The sequence below is a fragment of the Bombina bombina genome, chromosome 7 (genome assembly GCF_027579735.1).
Source record: "Bombina bombina isolate aBomBom1 chromosome 7, aBomBom1.pri, whole genome shotgun sequence".
NCBI classification, from domain to species: Eukaryota; Metazoa; Chordata; class Amphibia; order Anura; family Bombinatoridae; genus Bombina; species Bombina bombina.
This window is the reverse complement of record NC_069505.1, coordinates 333,742,738-333,758,450: the sequence shown is the minus strand read 5'-3', so window position 1 is coordinate 333,758,450 and position 15,713 is coordinate 333,742,738. Positions and strand designations below refer to the sequence as shown.

Below are 15,713 nucleotides of genomic sequence, written 5' to 3'. Positions count from 1 at the left end.
AACAAGTTCTGTAACCTGCAAATAAAATATCTGGTTTGGGAAATTTTCAGCATCTTGAAAACCAAGGTTAGAGATTTTGCTTTTTGGCCTCTCTATGCAGCAGAACTTAGCAGACTGTATACACAAGAACAAGAGGTGTTTAATGTCCATTTAAATAAGTCTTTATTAAACTGTGCTTCTAGCTATACAGCTGTCATATTTCATTGTATACTCCTTAATGCATTTTGTTGTAAATAATTTGGATTTTTTATTATCGACTGTAAGTTTATTTCAGATTTAAGTTATTTATAGTACATTTACCCCCTCACTTTCTTTACCAATGTACTCATTATTCCTACTCCTACTTCACTACTAACTCTTTACACCACCATAGCTCTCTCAAACCCTGTACCCCTCTACTATTTTATTTAAAGGGACACCAAAGTAATGCTTATATATAATTAGAATATATCATTACAGTGTTTTCAGGCAAAAGGTAAAGGTTCACTATATTCACAGCTCCTACAGAGAATATGCGATCGTGTTTGTGCGATATTCTAACTTCAGCTTCTTATGCTTGTCGGGTTAGCACGCAAGTGAAAATAGTTTACTTTCAACTAATGATACGAGTGCAAAAAGCTTACTTCTAGTGCAATTAACACTCGAGCAGGAGCGTTAATTAGCGCTCCACTTGTAATCTGGCCCATTGTGTTCAAAATTATCCATTTTAACTTAATTAATTGTATCAAATTGTTAACAAATAGACAATTAGCCTTTATTTTGTCATTTGAAATAACTGCTTTTGCATGTTGAAACCTATACTGAACATGCCAAGACTGCACTGCTGATTGTAGAAAAGCTATGCAAACAAGAGATAACAGCAAAAACTAACCAGCCAGTGTAGGTGGGAGAGAGCTCAATCTATTTGAAAGGGTGTTTATGTAGCAACTTTTAATAAAGTGATCTATTAACAACTTCTTGCCTGAGTACATTATATCTATATACAAAGAGAGAAGCGCTCTACCAGGAACGAACAACAGCTCAGTGGCTTGTTCTATGGCGATTTACCACCCGGAAGCAGCCTCTTTTAGACCAGTGTGCTTTTCACAGAAGAAAACTTTCCTGAAGTATATCAGTCTGATCCCGCCAAGTAAGGTCAGTCCAGCCCCGAAATACCAGGCAATTCTCCTCTGAACAAGGAACATGACAACCCCAGACGATCGTTTCGGCCTCCTATGGGCCTCGTCAGTGAGGTGCAGCCACATTCCTCTAAGCACACTGAGCAAGGAGTCCACGTCTGGTTTCCCCCATCACCCATAGGGAGACTTCCCCAGGGTCATAATAATTTGCATACAAAGAGAGAAGCGCTCTACCAGGAACGAACAACAGCTCAGTGGCTTGTTCTATGGCGATTTACCACCCGGAAGCAGCCTCTTTTAGACCAGTGTACATTATATCTATAACACATATTTTGTGCATCCAATATTAATAGCATGGTCTAGTGCCTTGTTTCTCAACCTGTGGTATGTGTAACCCTCAGGGTACTTGGGGCATTGGCAAGGGGTACTCCACAGATTGGCCTTCATTATTAAAAAAAAATCCCCCTGATGTTTCTATTGTAGACATATCAAAGATAGCTGTGTTTCTCATGTCTACACTTAAAGGGATACTAAACCCAAATATGTTCTTTCATGATTCAGAAAGAGCATGCAATTTTAAGCAGCTTTCAAATTTAACCCTATTATCAATTTTCTTCATTCTCTTGGTATCTTTGTTTGAAAAAGCAGGAATAAAAGCTTTGAAGCTGGCCTATTTTTGGTTCAGTACCCTGATACTGATTGGTGACTACATTTAACCATCCAATCAGCAAGCACAACCCAGGTTCTGAACCTAAAATGGGCTGCCCCCAAAGCTTTTATTCCTGCTTTTTCAAATAAAGATACCAAGAGAACGAAGAAAAATTGATAATAGGAGTAAATTAGAAACTTGCTTAAAATTGCATGCTCTATCTGAATAATGAAAAAAAAATGGGTCTACTATCCCTTTAAGCTCTACTAACAGGGCAGAGTGTGAGTTTTTCCCTGTCTAGGTTAGACCACTGCTTAATCACTGATTCGCCTCAAATTGGTAAAACATTAGATCCTGGCTTATTGGTCACAGTAATACACTTTCTTTGTTCAGCCCTCATAAATCACTAAGTGTCACAGAAACAAGTGACAGATAAGTGTGCCACTGTGAAAAAGGGAAAGTGCATCATACTGAAGTGTGCTGCGGTAAATTGAGACCGAAAAACTGTTTATGAAATGGTTATTAAAAATAGAAAGATGGTAGCATAAATATTAATTCCCTCATCATGCAGAAAAGTTTATTTTCTTATTTTTATTAAAGGGACATTAAACCCAAAAACTTTCTTTCATGATTCAGATAGAAAATACAATTTTAAACAACATTCCTATTTACTTCTATTATCTAATTTGCTTAATTCTTTAGATATCTTTTGTTAAAGAAATAGCAATACACATGGGTGAGTCAATCACATGAGGCATCTATGTGCAGCCACCAATCAGAAGCTACTGAGCCTATCTAAATATGCTTTTCAGGAAAGAATATCAAGAGAATGAAGCAAATTAGATAATAGAAGTACATTAGAAAGTTGTTTAAAATCGTATTCTTCATCTGAATCATGAAAGAGTTTTTTTGGGGTTTAATGTCCCTTTAATTGCATATAATTATTTATATCAATGGACTATATGTCTATGTGTTTTACATTATTCTCTTTTGTAATATTGCCAAATATTAAATTCTGGAAAACATAAAACCAATATCTGATTCCTATATATTTACTTAATTAAAGTGAATGGAATGTCAATTTTGATGCTAAAGTGCCCAGTTTTTAAAAATTCGATTAAAAACAGGGGCACTTTAATTCATCAAAATTTACATTTCACTCCTGTTGAGAGAAAAAAAACTTACCTTTTAATCTTCACAGCAGCTCCAGCTTCCTCCGTCCGTCGCAAAGCCACTTCCTGGGTCTAAAATGAGGAATCCGGCTTCCTCCAATCATGGCGTTGAATCAGACACTGATTCCCCCGGGGGGGGGAAGCCGTGATTGGAGGATGACCTATCCATCATTTCTGACGTCAGAAATGGCTTGCAACGACCAGAGGAAGCCGGAGTTTTCTCAACAGGAGTGAAATGTAAATTTTGATGAATTAAAGTGCCCCTGTTTTTAATCAAATTTTTAAATACCAGGCACTTTAGCATCAAAATTGACATTCACTTTAATATATCTGATACAAGCTTGTGAACTCAAGTGATACACATGATTTCTATTTTGGCTCATATAAAAGTTTCATAATATTTGTGCTACAATTGGGGTACATAGGACACAACTGTGTGCCTGCAGGGGTACTTTCTACAAAAAGGTTGAGAAACACTGCTCTACTGCATTGGATACTTTTATTGTCCCTTTGATATATATCTGTTACTGAAACATGAAAGTATTTTCCTTACAATTTTATGTAATATAACTTGACTGAGTGCTTTTATGCATCCCAAAGAAAAAAAATGTCATAAATAAAAAAATATTACTTTTTAATGTATTTATTTTTTATAGGAGAGAAAATTTCCTAAATTTGTCTCAAAAGAAATGGAAAATATGTATATTGAAGAGCTAAAGTCCTCGGTTAATCTACTGATGGCGAATTTGGAGAGCATGCCAGTATCGAAAGGAGGTTCAGAATTCAAATTGCAGAAATTGAAACGCAGCCACAACACATCTATCATAGACATGGGAGAGGAAAATGAGAACCAGCTTTCCAAGTCTGATGTTGTACTGTCTTTCAGTTTAGAGGTAAACACTGTGTACTGTTGAGTAAAATACATGATTAAAACCTAGCATAGCGATCATTGCGTTACCAGACTGAGGTGGGAAAGTAGTTATAAAATAACAGATTGAGGAGCAGAGGTCGTTATAAATATTATTTGATCTCTTACTCTCGATAGAAAATATTTTTTTCTTCAAGGTGATGTTAAACTGTGGTCTATTACATCAGTCTCTGTGTAAAGGAAAAAAGATGGGTAGATAGAGTGAGGGAGAGAAATATATACTGTTAGAGAAAGATACAGAGTTAAATAGATAAATATCTACTCTTTGTACAGAAAGAAAGGGTGATAGATAGAAAGATATGTATGAGTGGATGGATGTGTAGGTGATTAGACAGACAAACACACACATATAGAAAGACTGTCAGAAGAAAGAAAGAAAGAAAGAAAGAAAGAAAGAAAGAAAGATTGAAAGAAAGAAAGATTGATAGAAATATATACTGTTAGAGAAAGATACAGAGTTAAATAGATAAATATCTACTCTTTGTACAGAAAGAAAGGGTGATAGATAGAAAGATATGTATGAGTGGATGGATGTGTAGGTGATTAGACAGACAAACACACACATATAGAAAGACTGTCAGAAGAAAGAAAGAAAGAAAGAAAGAAAGAAAGAAAGAAAGATTGAAAGAAAGAAAGATTGATAGAAAGATTGATAGAAAGAAAGATTGATAGAAAGAGAAATATTGATAAAAAGAAAGAAAGAAAGATTGATAGAAAGATAGACAAAGATGGATGGATGGATATACAGTATAGGTGATTAGACAGACAAACACACACAGATAGAAATATAGATAGATAGATAGATAAAGTTAGATATATGCTATATAGGTATATATATTGATGGATAGATAGATAGATAGATAGATAGATATACAGACAGACAGAAAAAGATGGATGGGTATATAAATACAATTAGACAGACAGACAAACAGACACAAAAAAATAGAAAGACTGATAGATTAGATAGAAAATAGAGAGAGAGGTAGGTAGATAGACAGGGATGTAGGTATGATATATAGGTGATTATATAGACAAATAGGTAGAAAGACTGATAGATAGATAGATAGATAGATAGATAGATAGATAGATAGAGAGACAGATATATTTTTACGTACAGTATATGTTACCAATGTTATAAGAATGGATTATTTTGTAGAAACTATATGCTTTGATTAAAAGGCATTGCTAGTATCAATTCATTTAAAAAGTAATTTAAATTGTTTGGCAAAGTGAATCCTGTATATTGTACCCTTGCTTTCGTGAAATGAAATTAATTCTGGCAGGAATACAGAGTCAGCATGAAGTAGCAGACCGCATATTGAGGCCTTGGCAGTGGGAAATGCACAGTTCTATCCCTTTGTTGACAGTTTTACAACTTGTATACGCTATGATGTTGTATAAGCAGTTTTTAGATCAAGTACCTTAAGTTAACCCTAGCAGCAGACAGGCGTCTTATACTCAAACTGTACATTATCACTTTGTATATGAATACAAACCATTGTCATTTCATTTGGGTCTATAAATGTGTATTTTATATATTTGAGTTAATTTGTTTAATTAATGTATTACTAATTCAAAACCTCTTTATCAAAGGAAGGCACCCATTTGTTCTGTTTGGCTATTTTTGGAGCCAAATTTATTCTTGTGAAACAGAAACACATTAAATTCTGGGTTTGCACAGATTTCAGTGTGTTGCCGTTTCACAAGTATAAATTAGGCTCTGAAAAAAGTTGAACAAATTGAAGAACCACTTTCTTCCGCATTCTAAGGTATCTGAAACCTCTGAATGCACACATTTACTTGTGGCTGATCAGTTTTGATATTTGAAATTAAAATTATTGACAGATGTTGCCGTTGACATTTATTCTGCCATTAAAAATCCTTTTATAGAATTTATAGAATTAAAGTTTTTATTGAAATGTGGAATGGTTACTTTCAGAAATTACACTGGAATATTGATTATATCAGGGGTCGACAAATCTGTTTAAAATTTAGGAGCCAGTAAGAATATTTAGGAGCGAGGCACATTTTTAAGAGCCAGACAGTGGTATTTGTATATAGATATATGGAAAATAACCCAAAAAGTTAGGAGCCATGGGTAAAATTCTAGGAGCCAGTGGATTTTATATATATATATATATATATATATATATATATATATATACATACATACATACATACATACATACACCGGCCACTTTATTAGGTACACCTGTTCAATTGCTTGGTTACTCAAGTTGTTAATCAGCCAATCACATGGCAACTCAATGTATTTAGGCATCTAGACGCGGTGAAGATGACTTACTGAATTTTCAAACTGAGCATCAGAATGGGGAAGAAAAGGTTTAAGTTACTTTGAACGTGGCATTGTTGTTGGTGCCAGAAGGGCTGGTCTGAGTATTTAAATAAACTGCTGATCTACTGGGATTTTCACTCACAACCATCTCTAGGGTTTACAGAGAATGGTCCGAAAAAGAGAAAATATCCAGTGAGGAGCAGTTGTGTGGACGAAAATGTCTTGTTGATGTCAGAGGTCAAAGGAGAATGTGCAGACTGGTTTGAGATGATAGAAAGGCAACAGTAACTCATAACCACTCGTTACAACCAAGGTATGCAGAATACCATCTCTGGATGCACAAAACGTTGAACCTTGAATAAGATGGGCTACAACAGCAGAAGACCACACCGGGTGCCACTCCTGTCAGCTATGAACAGGAAACTGAGGCTACAATTCACACAGAATCACTAAAATTGGACAATATAAGATTGGAAAAAGGTTGCCTGGTCTGATGAGTGGTAGGGTCAGAATTTGGAAAAAACAACATAAAAGCACAGATCCATCCTGTCTTGTATCAACAGTTCTGACTGGTAGTGGTGGTGTAATGGTGAGGGGATATTTTCTTGGCACACTTTGGGCCCCTTAGTACCAATTAAGCATTGTTTAAATGCCACGGACTACCTGAGTATTGTTGCTGACCATGTCCATCCCTGTATGACTACAGTGTACCTATCTTCTGATGGCTACTTCGAGCAGGATGATGCACCATGCCACAAAGCTTAAATCATCTCAAACTGGGGGGGCGGAGCCAGCAACAGGACGGAGCGGTCATACAATTCCATAGCTCCGGCTAACTACTATTCTTAAACCTATAATTGACCGCTCTGAATAGCCTAAATTACAATTTACAGTTTGGCCAGAGGCTTAAGGCACCTAGGCAAGAGTAACGGAGGCTGAGGAATAATTACGTCTGGGGACACAACACACCCCATTAGAGGCCCGGGTGTGAGCACCTCGTGGAGCAGCCATAACTCGGAACCCCGTGGTGACCTAGACATAGAGACTAAGCTACCCTGATCACCTCTCCCATTCAACTGAGGTGTAGACCTTTACAGAAGCGGATGGAGTGAGGTGTAACTGTGGCGGAACTCTAAAGCAGTGCTCTCTCAGAGCTGAATTCACTGCCTGCTGCGTAGCCATTTTGGGAGGAGGCAAACTTCAATACCCTAGTCCGGGCCAGCACGAGTTAACGCAGCGATCCCCAGTACAAGGTCTAACACCCATCATGGATCCCAATACCCTCCTACTGGAAATCGCCCGTCTACTGCAGCAGCACAGAGAGAAATTCCTCCCACTACTTGAAGTGGCATATCGGCTACCTACTGATGTTCCTCCAGCTCAGAGGGACAAAGATAGTGAGATCGGTGAGTTATTTGGTGGCGGCGCTTTGGGGCCCCAGCGTCCGCCACCCTCTGTAACAAGCTTGTCTTCCCTGGTGCTCTGCCGTTCGGAGGTCACTGATGGCTCGTTTTTTGGATATGTAGCAGATCAGATGCCTGATAATTCAAACAATTTAGAGGAGAGTGTCCGAGCAGAGAATTTGTGTGATGCGGAGAGGCAGTGTGAGGATTATATGGACATTGACTGGCAACATGGGGAACTAGTGGTCTTTACTCCGAGTAGGCTTTTAGCTGGGATTCATTTTGGAGGATTATTGAATATCAGATGTGACTACCTAAGCGCCTGTACACTGATGCTCATGATTTGTACATGGTCTCACACTGTTCAGCAATCAGGGTCTCCTACACCTCAATCTGGCATTGGTAGACCATCGTCTGCCACTCAGAGGGGCCTCAAACGAGGCATAGGCTAATAACAATGCCGAGGAAAGTCGCAGTTACAGACTAAGCCTGCCTAATCTCTTTTGTTATTAACGGTCAATCCACTGGGACAATTTTAGCTATCATATGAGTTAGATATAATATTAGGCTGCCTTAAAGTAACTGTACATTTTGTGATCATACATTGAGATTCTCACAGTAACATCATACCTGGGACCGTATTGTTTTGCACTGTTTGCTCCCCCTATAGACCTGCCTAATTCTAGACATCTCACTATGCACTTGTTCAATCTTTTGTTTAATGTTGCCTTAAAAGTGTTGATAGCACATAATGAGGGTCATTATATCTAAGCAATTCATGGGGTTATGACTAGAATTGTTGGAGTTGTTTTATATTCTCTAAAATTACTGCAGACCTGTGTATGCAGCTATACATTTATAAGGGAGCAAGGCACATATAAGACTATTCTATCTCTTGTTTTCTTGCACGGCTCCACCACATCAACCTCCATTGACCTGGAACCTTTGCCCTATTGATCCTGTTAAGAGCTTTGAGAAGGCTTTCTTTACACGTACAATTTTTACAGCTAGGTATTATTTCCATGATAAGTCATAACTAACATGGCTACGTATAATGTTCAGGCTCTATCTAGCTGGCGATAACACTTTTGCTGCTCTCACAATGCCAATAATCATTTCTATACTCTTATTTGGCGCCCCCCCTCTCATATATACAGGGAGTGCAGAATTATTAGGCAAATGAGTATTTTGACCACATCATCCTCTTTATGCATGTTGTCTTACTCCAAGCTGTATAGGCTTGAAAGCCTACTACCAATTAAGCATATTAGGTGATGTGCATCTCTGTAATAAGAATGGGTGTGGTCTAATGACATCAACACCCTATATCAGGTGTGCATAATTATTAGGCAACTTCCTTTCCTTTGGCAAAATGGGTCAAAAGAAGGACTTGACAGGCTCAGAAAAGTAAAAAATAGTGAGATATCTTGCAAAGCTTCTGAAGCGTGATCATCGAACAATCAAGCGTTTCATTCAAAATAGTCAACAGGGTCGCAAGAAGCGTGTGGAAAAACCAAGGCGCAAAATAACTGCCCATGAACTGAGAAAAGTCAAGCGTGCAGCTGCCAAGATGCCACTTGCCACCAGTTTGGCCATATTTCAGAGCTGCAACATCACTGGAGTGCCCAAAAGCACAAGGTGTGCAATACTCAGAGACATGGCCAAGGTAAGAAAGGCTGAAAGACGACCACCACTGAACAAGACACACAAGCTGAAACGTCAAGACTGGGCCAAGAAATATCTCAAGACTGATTTTTCTAAGGTTTTATGGACTGATGAAATGAGAGTGAGTCTTGATGGGCCAGATGGATGGGCCCGTGGCTGGATTGGTAAAGGGCAGAGAGCTCCAGTCCGACTCAGACGCCAGCAAGGTGGAGGTGGAGTACTGGTTTGGGCTGGTATCATCAAAGATGAGCTTGTGGGGCCTTTTCGGGTTGAGGATGGAGTCAAGCTCAACTCCCAGTCCTACTGCCAGTTTCTGGAAGACACCTTCTTCAAGCAGTGGTACAGGAAGAAGTCTGCATCCTTCAAGAAAAACATGATTTTCATGCAGGACAATGCTCCATCACACGCGTCCAAGTACTCCACAGCGTGGCTGGCAAGAAAGGGTATAAAAGAAGAAAATCTAATGACATGGCCTCCTTGTTCACCTGATCTGAACCCCATTGAGAACCTGTGGTCCATCATCAAATGTGAGATTTACAAGGAGGGAAAACAGTACACCTCTCTGAACAGTGTCTGGGAGGCTGTGGTTGCTGCTGCACGCAATGTTGATGGTGAACAGATCAAAACACAGACAGAATCCATGGATGGCAGGCTTTTGAGTGTCCTTGCAAAGAAAGGTGTCAATATTGGTCACTGATTTGTTTTTGTTTTGTTTTTGAATGTCAGAAATGTATATTTGTGAATGTTGAGATGTTATATTGGTTTCACTGGTAAAAATAAATAATTGAAATGGGTATATATTTGTTTTTTGTTAAGTTGCCTAATAATTATGCACAGTAATAGTCACCTGCACACACAGATATCCCCCTAAAATAGCTAAAACTAAAAACAAACTAAAAACTACTTCCAAAAATATTCAGCTTTGATATTAATGAGTTTTTTGGGTTCATTGAGAACATGGTTGTTGTTCAATAATAAAATTAATCCTCAAAAATACAACTTGCCTAATAATTCTGCACTCCCTGTACACTTTGACATTCGCATCTCACTATTAGTTTAAACAGCGTAACATATTATTAATATCTTATTTACATAGCCTGTTCCTACATGTTTAAATTCCTCATGTTAATAACTTGTGTGACAAGTGCAATTTCACGTGCAATTTATCATGCTTTCCTACTCTTTGATTAATAGATGGTGTGGAAAATGGGTGGTTTATAACTAATACAGTTACTAGTTTGCTCATCTCACTTATGTTACTACCCTCCTCTCTCCTTAATGGTTCATCTAGTGTTATTGGTGCAGGCTGGTCCTGCGCTGTTACAACTAGTTGTATCCCCCCTTCCCACACTATGCACCAAGGTTAATAGCCAGCTAGGCCCTATTATACCAGATTAAGAGAACTTGACAAGAACCAGCCCTTTTCTCTCCTTTTTTGTGCACCCTCTAGTATTAAAGAAGCTCACAACATTTTTACTTCAGCTATGCCGTCTTGTCTCATTATAGCTTGTTTGTTTTATGTATTCATGGCTCAACTGACCACCTCCCCCCCCCATATCCTAATATACATCCTAGGCTAGGAGGGTTATCTATGTGGCTTCTCTTGTCCATGCCGCACCCTACTTATTGTATATCTACCCCAAATATCAACTCCTGCCCCTATAATGTTTCTCTACACCAGGCCCAAGAGGGTCTTACCATGTTTTAGTAGGGGCAGGGAAATCGAGTACACTATATCATAGTTTCATTACATACCTTACTAACTACAGTTCTTCATAGGAATAAGCTTCACTTACAAATTGAGTTACAAGTTTTAAGTTTAGTATTTATCATCTCATCACACTACTTATATATTACAAAAACTTGTTTTGCTGTGTTATAAAAAAAAAATAAGGAAGACACATGAAGACCATTCGCTATTTACACAATGTGAAATATGTGCCATAACTATTGTTTATATTTGACTTACTTTGAGAATTTTGAATATATTTCATTGGCAAGTTTGTGTATTATAAAGGTTCCTACAGATATAGCTTATGTATAATTTTACATTCCTGTATATTCTCATGTTTCTATGGCTTCGTGATAACATGCATGTAACCTTATTACTTTTTCTTTGTCTTCAATAAAAAGAATATAAAAAAAAAATCAAAAAAAAAAATCATCTCAAACTGGTTTCTTGAACATGACAATAAATTCACTGTATTCCAAAGGCCTCCACAGTCACCAGATCTCAATCCAATAGAGCACCTTTGGGATGTGGTGAAACGGGAGATTCGCAACATGGATGTGCAGCCGACAAATCTGCAGCAACTGCGTGATGCTATCATGTCAATATGGACCAACATGCCTGAGGATTTTTTCCAACACCTTGTTGAATCTATGTCACGAAGAATTAAAGGGACAGTCTACACCAGAATTTTTATTGTTTTAAAAGATAGATAATCCCTTTATTACCCATTCCCCAGTTTTGCATAACCAACACAGTTATAATAATACACTTTTAACCTCTGTGATTAACTTGTATCTAAGCCTCTGCAAACTGCCCCCTTTTTCAGTTCTTTTGACAGATTTGCAGTCTAGCCAATCAGTGCCTGCTCACAGATAACTTCTTGTGCACAAGCACAGTGTTATCTATATGAAATATGTGAACTAACACCCTCTAGTGGTGAAAAACTGTTAAAATGCAATGTGAAAGAGGTGGGCTTCAAGGTCTAAGAAATTAGCATATGAACCTCCTAGGTTAAGCTTTCAACTAAGAATACCAAGAGAACAAAGCAAAATTGGTGATAAAAGTAAATTGTAAAATTGTTTAAAATTACATGCTCTATCTGAATCATGAAAGTTTATTTTGGCCTAGACTGTCCCTTTAAGGCAGTTCTCAAGTCAAAAGGGGGTCAAACCCGGTAATAGCAAGGTGTACCTAATAAAGTGGCTGATGAATGTGTGTGTATGTATATATATATATATATATATATATATATATATATATATATATATATTCTTTTATTGTTCCCCACTAGCCCTAGACTAATAAAACATATCAATGGACAAGCATAAAATATATCTTGTTTGCTATCAATAATATTCAGTGGACTAGTATTTTTTTTTCCCTCTGGACTAGTAACATTTCTCTCCAGACTAGTAAATTATAGTGATATTTTTCCACCCAAATTTACCCATTTATATTATCCCTTCATTTAGCTATAATCCTACTATTGATAAGATATAAGGCTGCTGACAGTCTCTAGGACTACAGACCTTAAAATCTTTAAAGAATCTGTCAATCTTCTCTGCTTCCTAGAAACTACAGCATGGTAATTATAATTGAAGAAAATTTCATGGCTTTAGATTTCATTATGGGAATAAACAATTTTAATGGAGCCACAGTAAGTTATACCAAAATAATAAAATGTTATTTGTTTTTAGTAGTCATAAAATTGTGTCTTTAGTTGGTTTAAAGGAATATGAAACCCAAAATGTTTCTTTCATGATTTAGATATAGATTATATTTTTTAAAAAGTTTTCAAATTACTTTTATTAACAAATTTGCTTCATTCTTATGTTATTCTTTGTTGCTTACTGCTTTTTAACAAAGTAAAACTAGACTGCAAAGAAACATTGATAATAGAAATACATTGGAAAGTTGTTTAAAATGGTATCTTCTATCTGAATCATGAAGGGAAAAAGTGGGGTTTCATGTCCCTTTAAGGTAAAATTAGAAGGTAAAAGGACATTGCAGTTTTCTCCTCTTGAGAGGTTCACGTGTTAACCGATCCGTTGTAATCAAAACTTCAGATATTAATCTTGGCACTCTGAACCAATAAAAAAAAAAGAAAACAAGCAAATTAAAAAACATCAGTGGGGATAAAACAAATTCCCATGCTAACGCATTTCACTTTAGTGTGTTTAATTATATATTAGTAAAAGCCCTACCTACAATATTCTTAAAAATACCTTCAACCTGTTGGGTCATTTTTTTTTGTGATGAACTCTTTAATTGTGGTATCACAGGTATGAAACTCAAACTATAATACAAAAACAATGTAAATGGTGTTAGGATTTATACCCTATTAACTATAGAATATGTTCTAAATATCAAAACATATTTATAAAACACAATAATGAGGAATGTGTTAAATACATAAAGTATTGGAGGTATGTTACTAAAAAAAGAGATTATTAAAGGGACACTCAAGTGAAAATTAAACTTTCATGATTCAGCTAGAGCATGCAATTTTAAACAACTTTCCAATTTACTTCCATTAACAAAATGTGCACAGTCTTTTTATATTTAAATTTTTGAGTCACCAGCTCCTACTGAGCATGTGCAAGAATTCACAGAATAAAGGTATATGCATTTGTGATTGGCTGATGGCTGTCACATGGTACGTGTATGCATTTGTAATTGGCTGATGGCTGTCACATGGTACAGGGGGGTGGAAAGAGACATAACTTTTAAAAATGTCAGAAAATAAAACCTACTACTCATTTGAAGTTCAGACTAAGGGGCCCATTTATCAAAGGGCTTGCGGACCTGATCCGACACTGCGGATCAGGTCCGCAAGACCTCGCTAAATGCGGAGAGCAATATGCTCTCCGCATTTAACATTGCACCAGCAGCTCACAAGAGCTGCTGGTGCAACGCCGCCCCCTGCTGACTCGCGGCCAATCGGCTGCCAGCAGGGAGGTGTCAATCAACCCGATCGTATTCGATCGGGTTGATTTCCGGCGATTCCTGTCCGCCTGCTCAGAGCAGGCGGACAGGGTTATGAAGCAGCGGTCTTTGTGACCGCTGCTTCATAAGTTGTGTTTCTGGCGAGTCTGAAGACTCGCCAGAAACACGGCCCTTCAAGCTCCATACGGAGCTTGATAAATGGGCCTGAATGTGCTAATGCATTGTCTTGTTATCATGCATTTGTTGTTTATGCAAATCTACTGTGCTGACTGGCATTTTAAAGGGACAGTAAATACCTTGACATTTTTTATAAAATGTTTAGTTATGTGTAATACATTTTCATTATTTATTTTGCTCCATTTTCAAGCAATTTTAAATCTGAAAAATAAACAATTTCCAATTCTCAGAACTTGAAAGGCATCCTGCTGACTTCTCAAGCCTGACTCCTCTACATACATGTCCAAATTGGATTAATCAGATAACTGTAAAACAGTATTTATTTACATTGGCTACCTTTCTGTCTGCAGACTAGAAACTAGGTTGGTTCCTCCAAATATGGCAAATGGAGGGGGGAGTTTGGCAATTGATAAATAATGGCACTTAAAAAAGATGTCAAAGGGACAGTCAAGTCCAAAATACATTTTCATGATTCAAATAGTGTATGTAATTTTTAACAATTTTCCTATTTACTTTTATCACAAATTTTGCTTTGTAGTCTTGGTATTCTTAGTTGAAAGCTAAATCTAGGTAGGCTCATATGCTAGTTTTTTAGACCTTGAAGGCCGCCTCTAATCTGAAAGCATTTTAACAGTTTTTCACCACTAGAGGGTGTTAGTTCATGTGTTTCATATAGATAATATTGAGCTCACTCACGTGAATTTACCTAGGAGTGAGCACTGATTGGCTAAAATGCAAGTCTGTCAAAAGAACTGAAATAAGGGGGCAGCCTGCAGTGGCTTAGATACAAGGTAATCACTGAGGTAAAAAAGTATATTAATATAATTGTGTTGGTTATGCAAAACTGGGAAATGGGTAATAAAGGGATTATATTTTTAAACAACAAAAATTCTGGCGTAGACTGTCTCTTTAAGTAATTTTAATTTTTTGAATTTGAAAGGCATCCCTAACTGGATTTATCAGATAACAACTGCAAAACAGTATTTTTCTTACTAACTTTATGACAGTGGCTAAATTGTTGTCTGCAGACTAAAAACTAGGTTGGTTACTCCAAATAAGACAAATGAAAGTTGGAGTTTGGCTATTGAAAAATGATGGCACTAAAAAGGATGTTAATTTGTTTTTAAAATGTTAAGGCTTGGCTGATAATCTATAAAAGCACAACATAAATGTATTGTAATCACAATGTGTTTAATGTCCCTTTAAAGGGACAGTCTAGTCAAAACTAAAGTTTTATGATTTAGATAGGGCATGTAATTTGAAACAACTTTCCAATATATTTTTATCACCAAATTGACTTTGTTCTCTTGGTATTCTTAGTTGAAAGCTAAACCTAGGTAGACTCTTGCTTATTTCTAAGTCTTTGAAGGCTGCCTCTTAACTGAATGTATTTGACAGTTTTTCACAGCTAGAGGATGTTAGTTCATGCTTGTCATATAAATAACACTGTGCTCACGCCCGTGGTCTTAGTTATGAGAGGGCACTGATTGGCTAAAATGCATGTCTGTCAAAAGAACTGAAATAAGGGGGGAGTCTTCAATGGCTTAGATACAAGGTAATTACAACTGTATTGGTTAAAACTGGGGAATGCGTAATAAAGGGATTATCTATCTATCTTTTTAAACAA

At 37.0% G+C, this 15,713-nt stretch overlaps 1 protein-coding gene across 7 annotated transcripts in view; it reads left to right on the top strand.

Annotated features, from left to right (window-relative positions):
* The window catches only part of CADPS (calcium dependent secretion activator), a 943,138-nt gene that overhangs the window by 320,546 nt on the left and 606,879 nt on the right, over positions 1-15,713 (top strand). For all 7 annotated transcript variants that reach the window (XM_053720994.1, XM_053720992.1, XM_053720993.1 and 4 more), the window contains exon 5: positions 3,596-3,832. In XM_053720994.1, the coding sequence (XP_053576969.1) occupies positions 3,596-3,832 (237 nt within the window). The remainder of the gene's footprint in view (positions 1-3,595; positions 3,833-15,713) is intronic.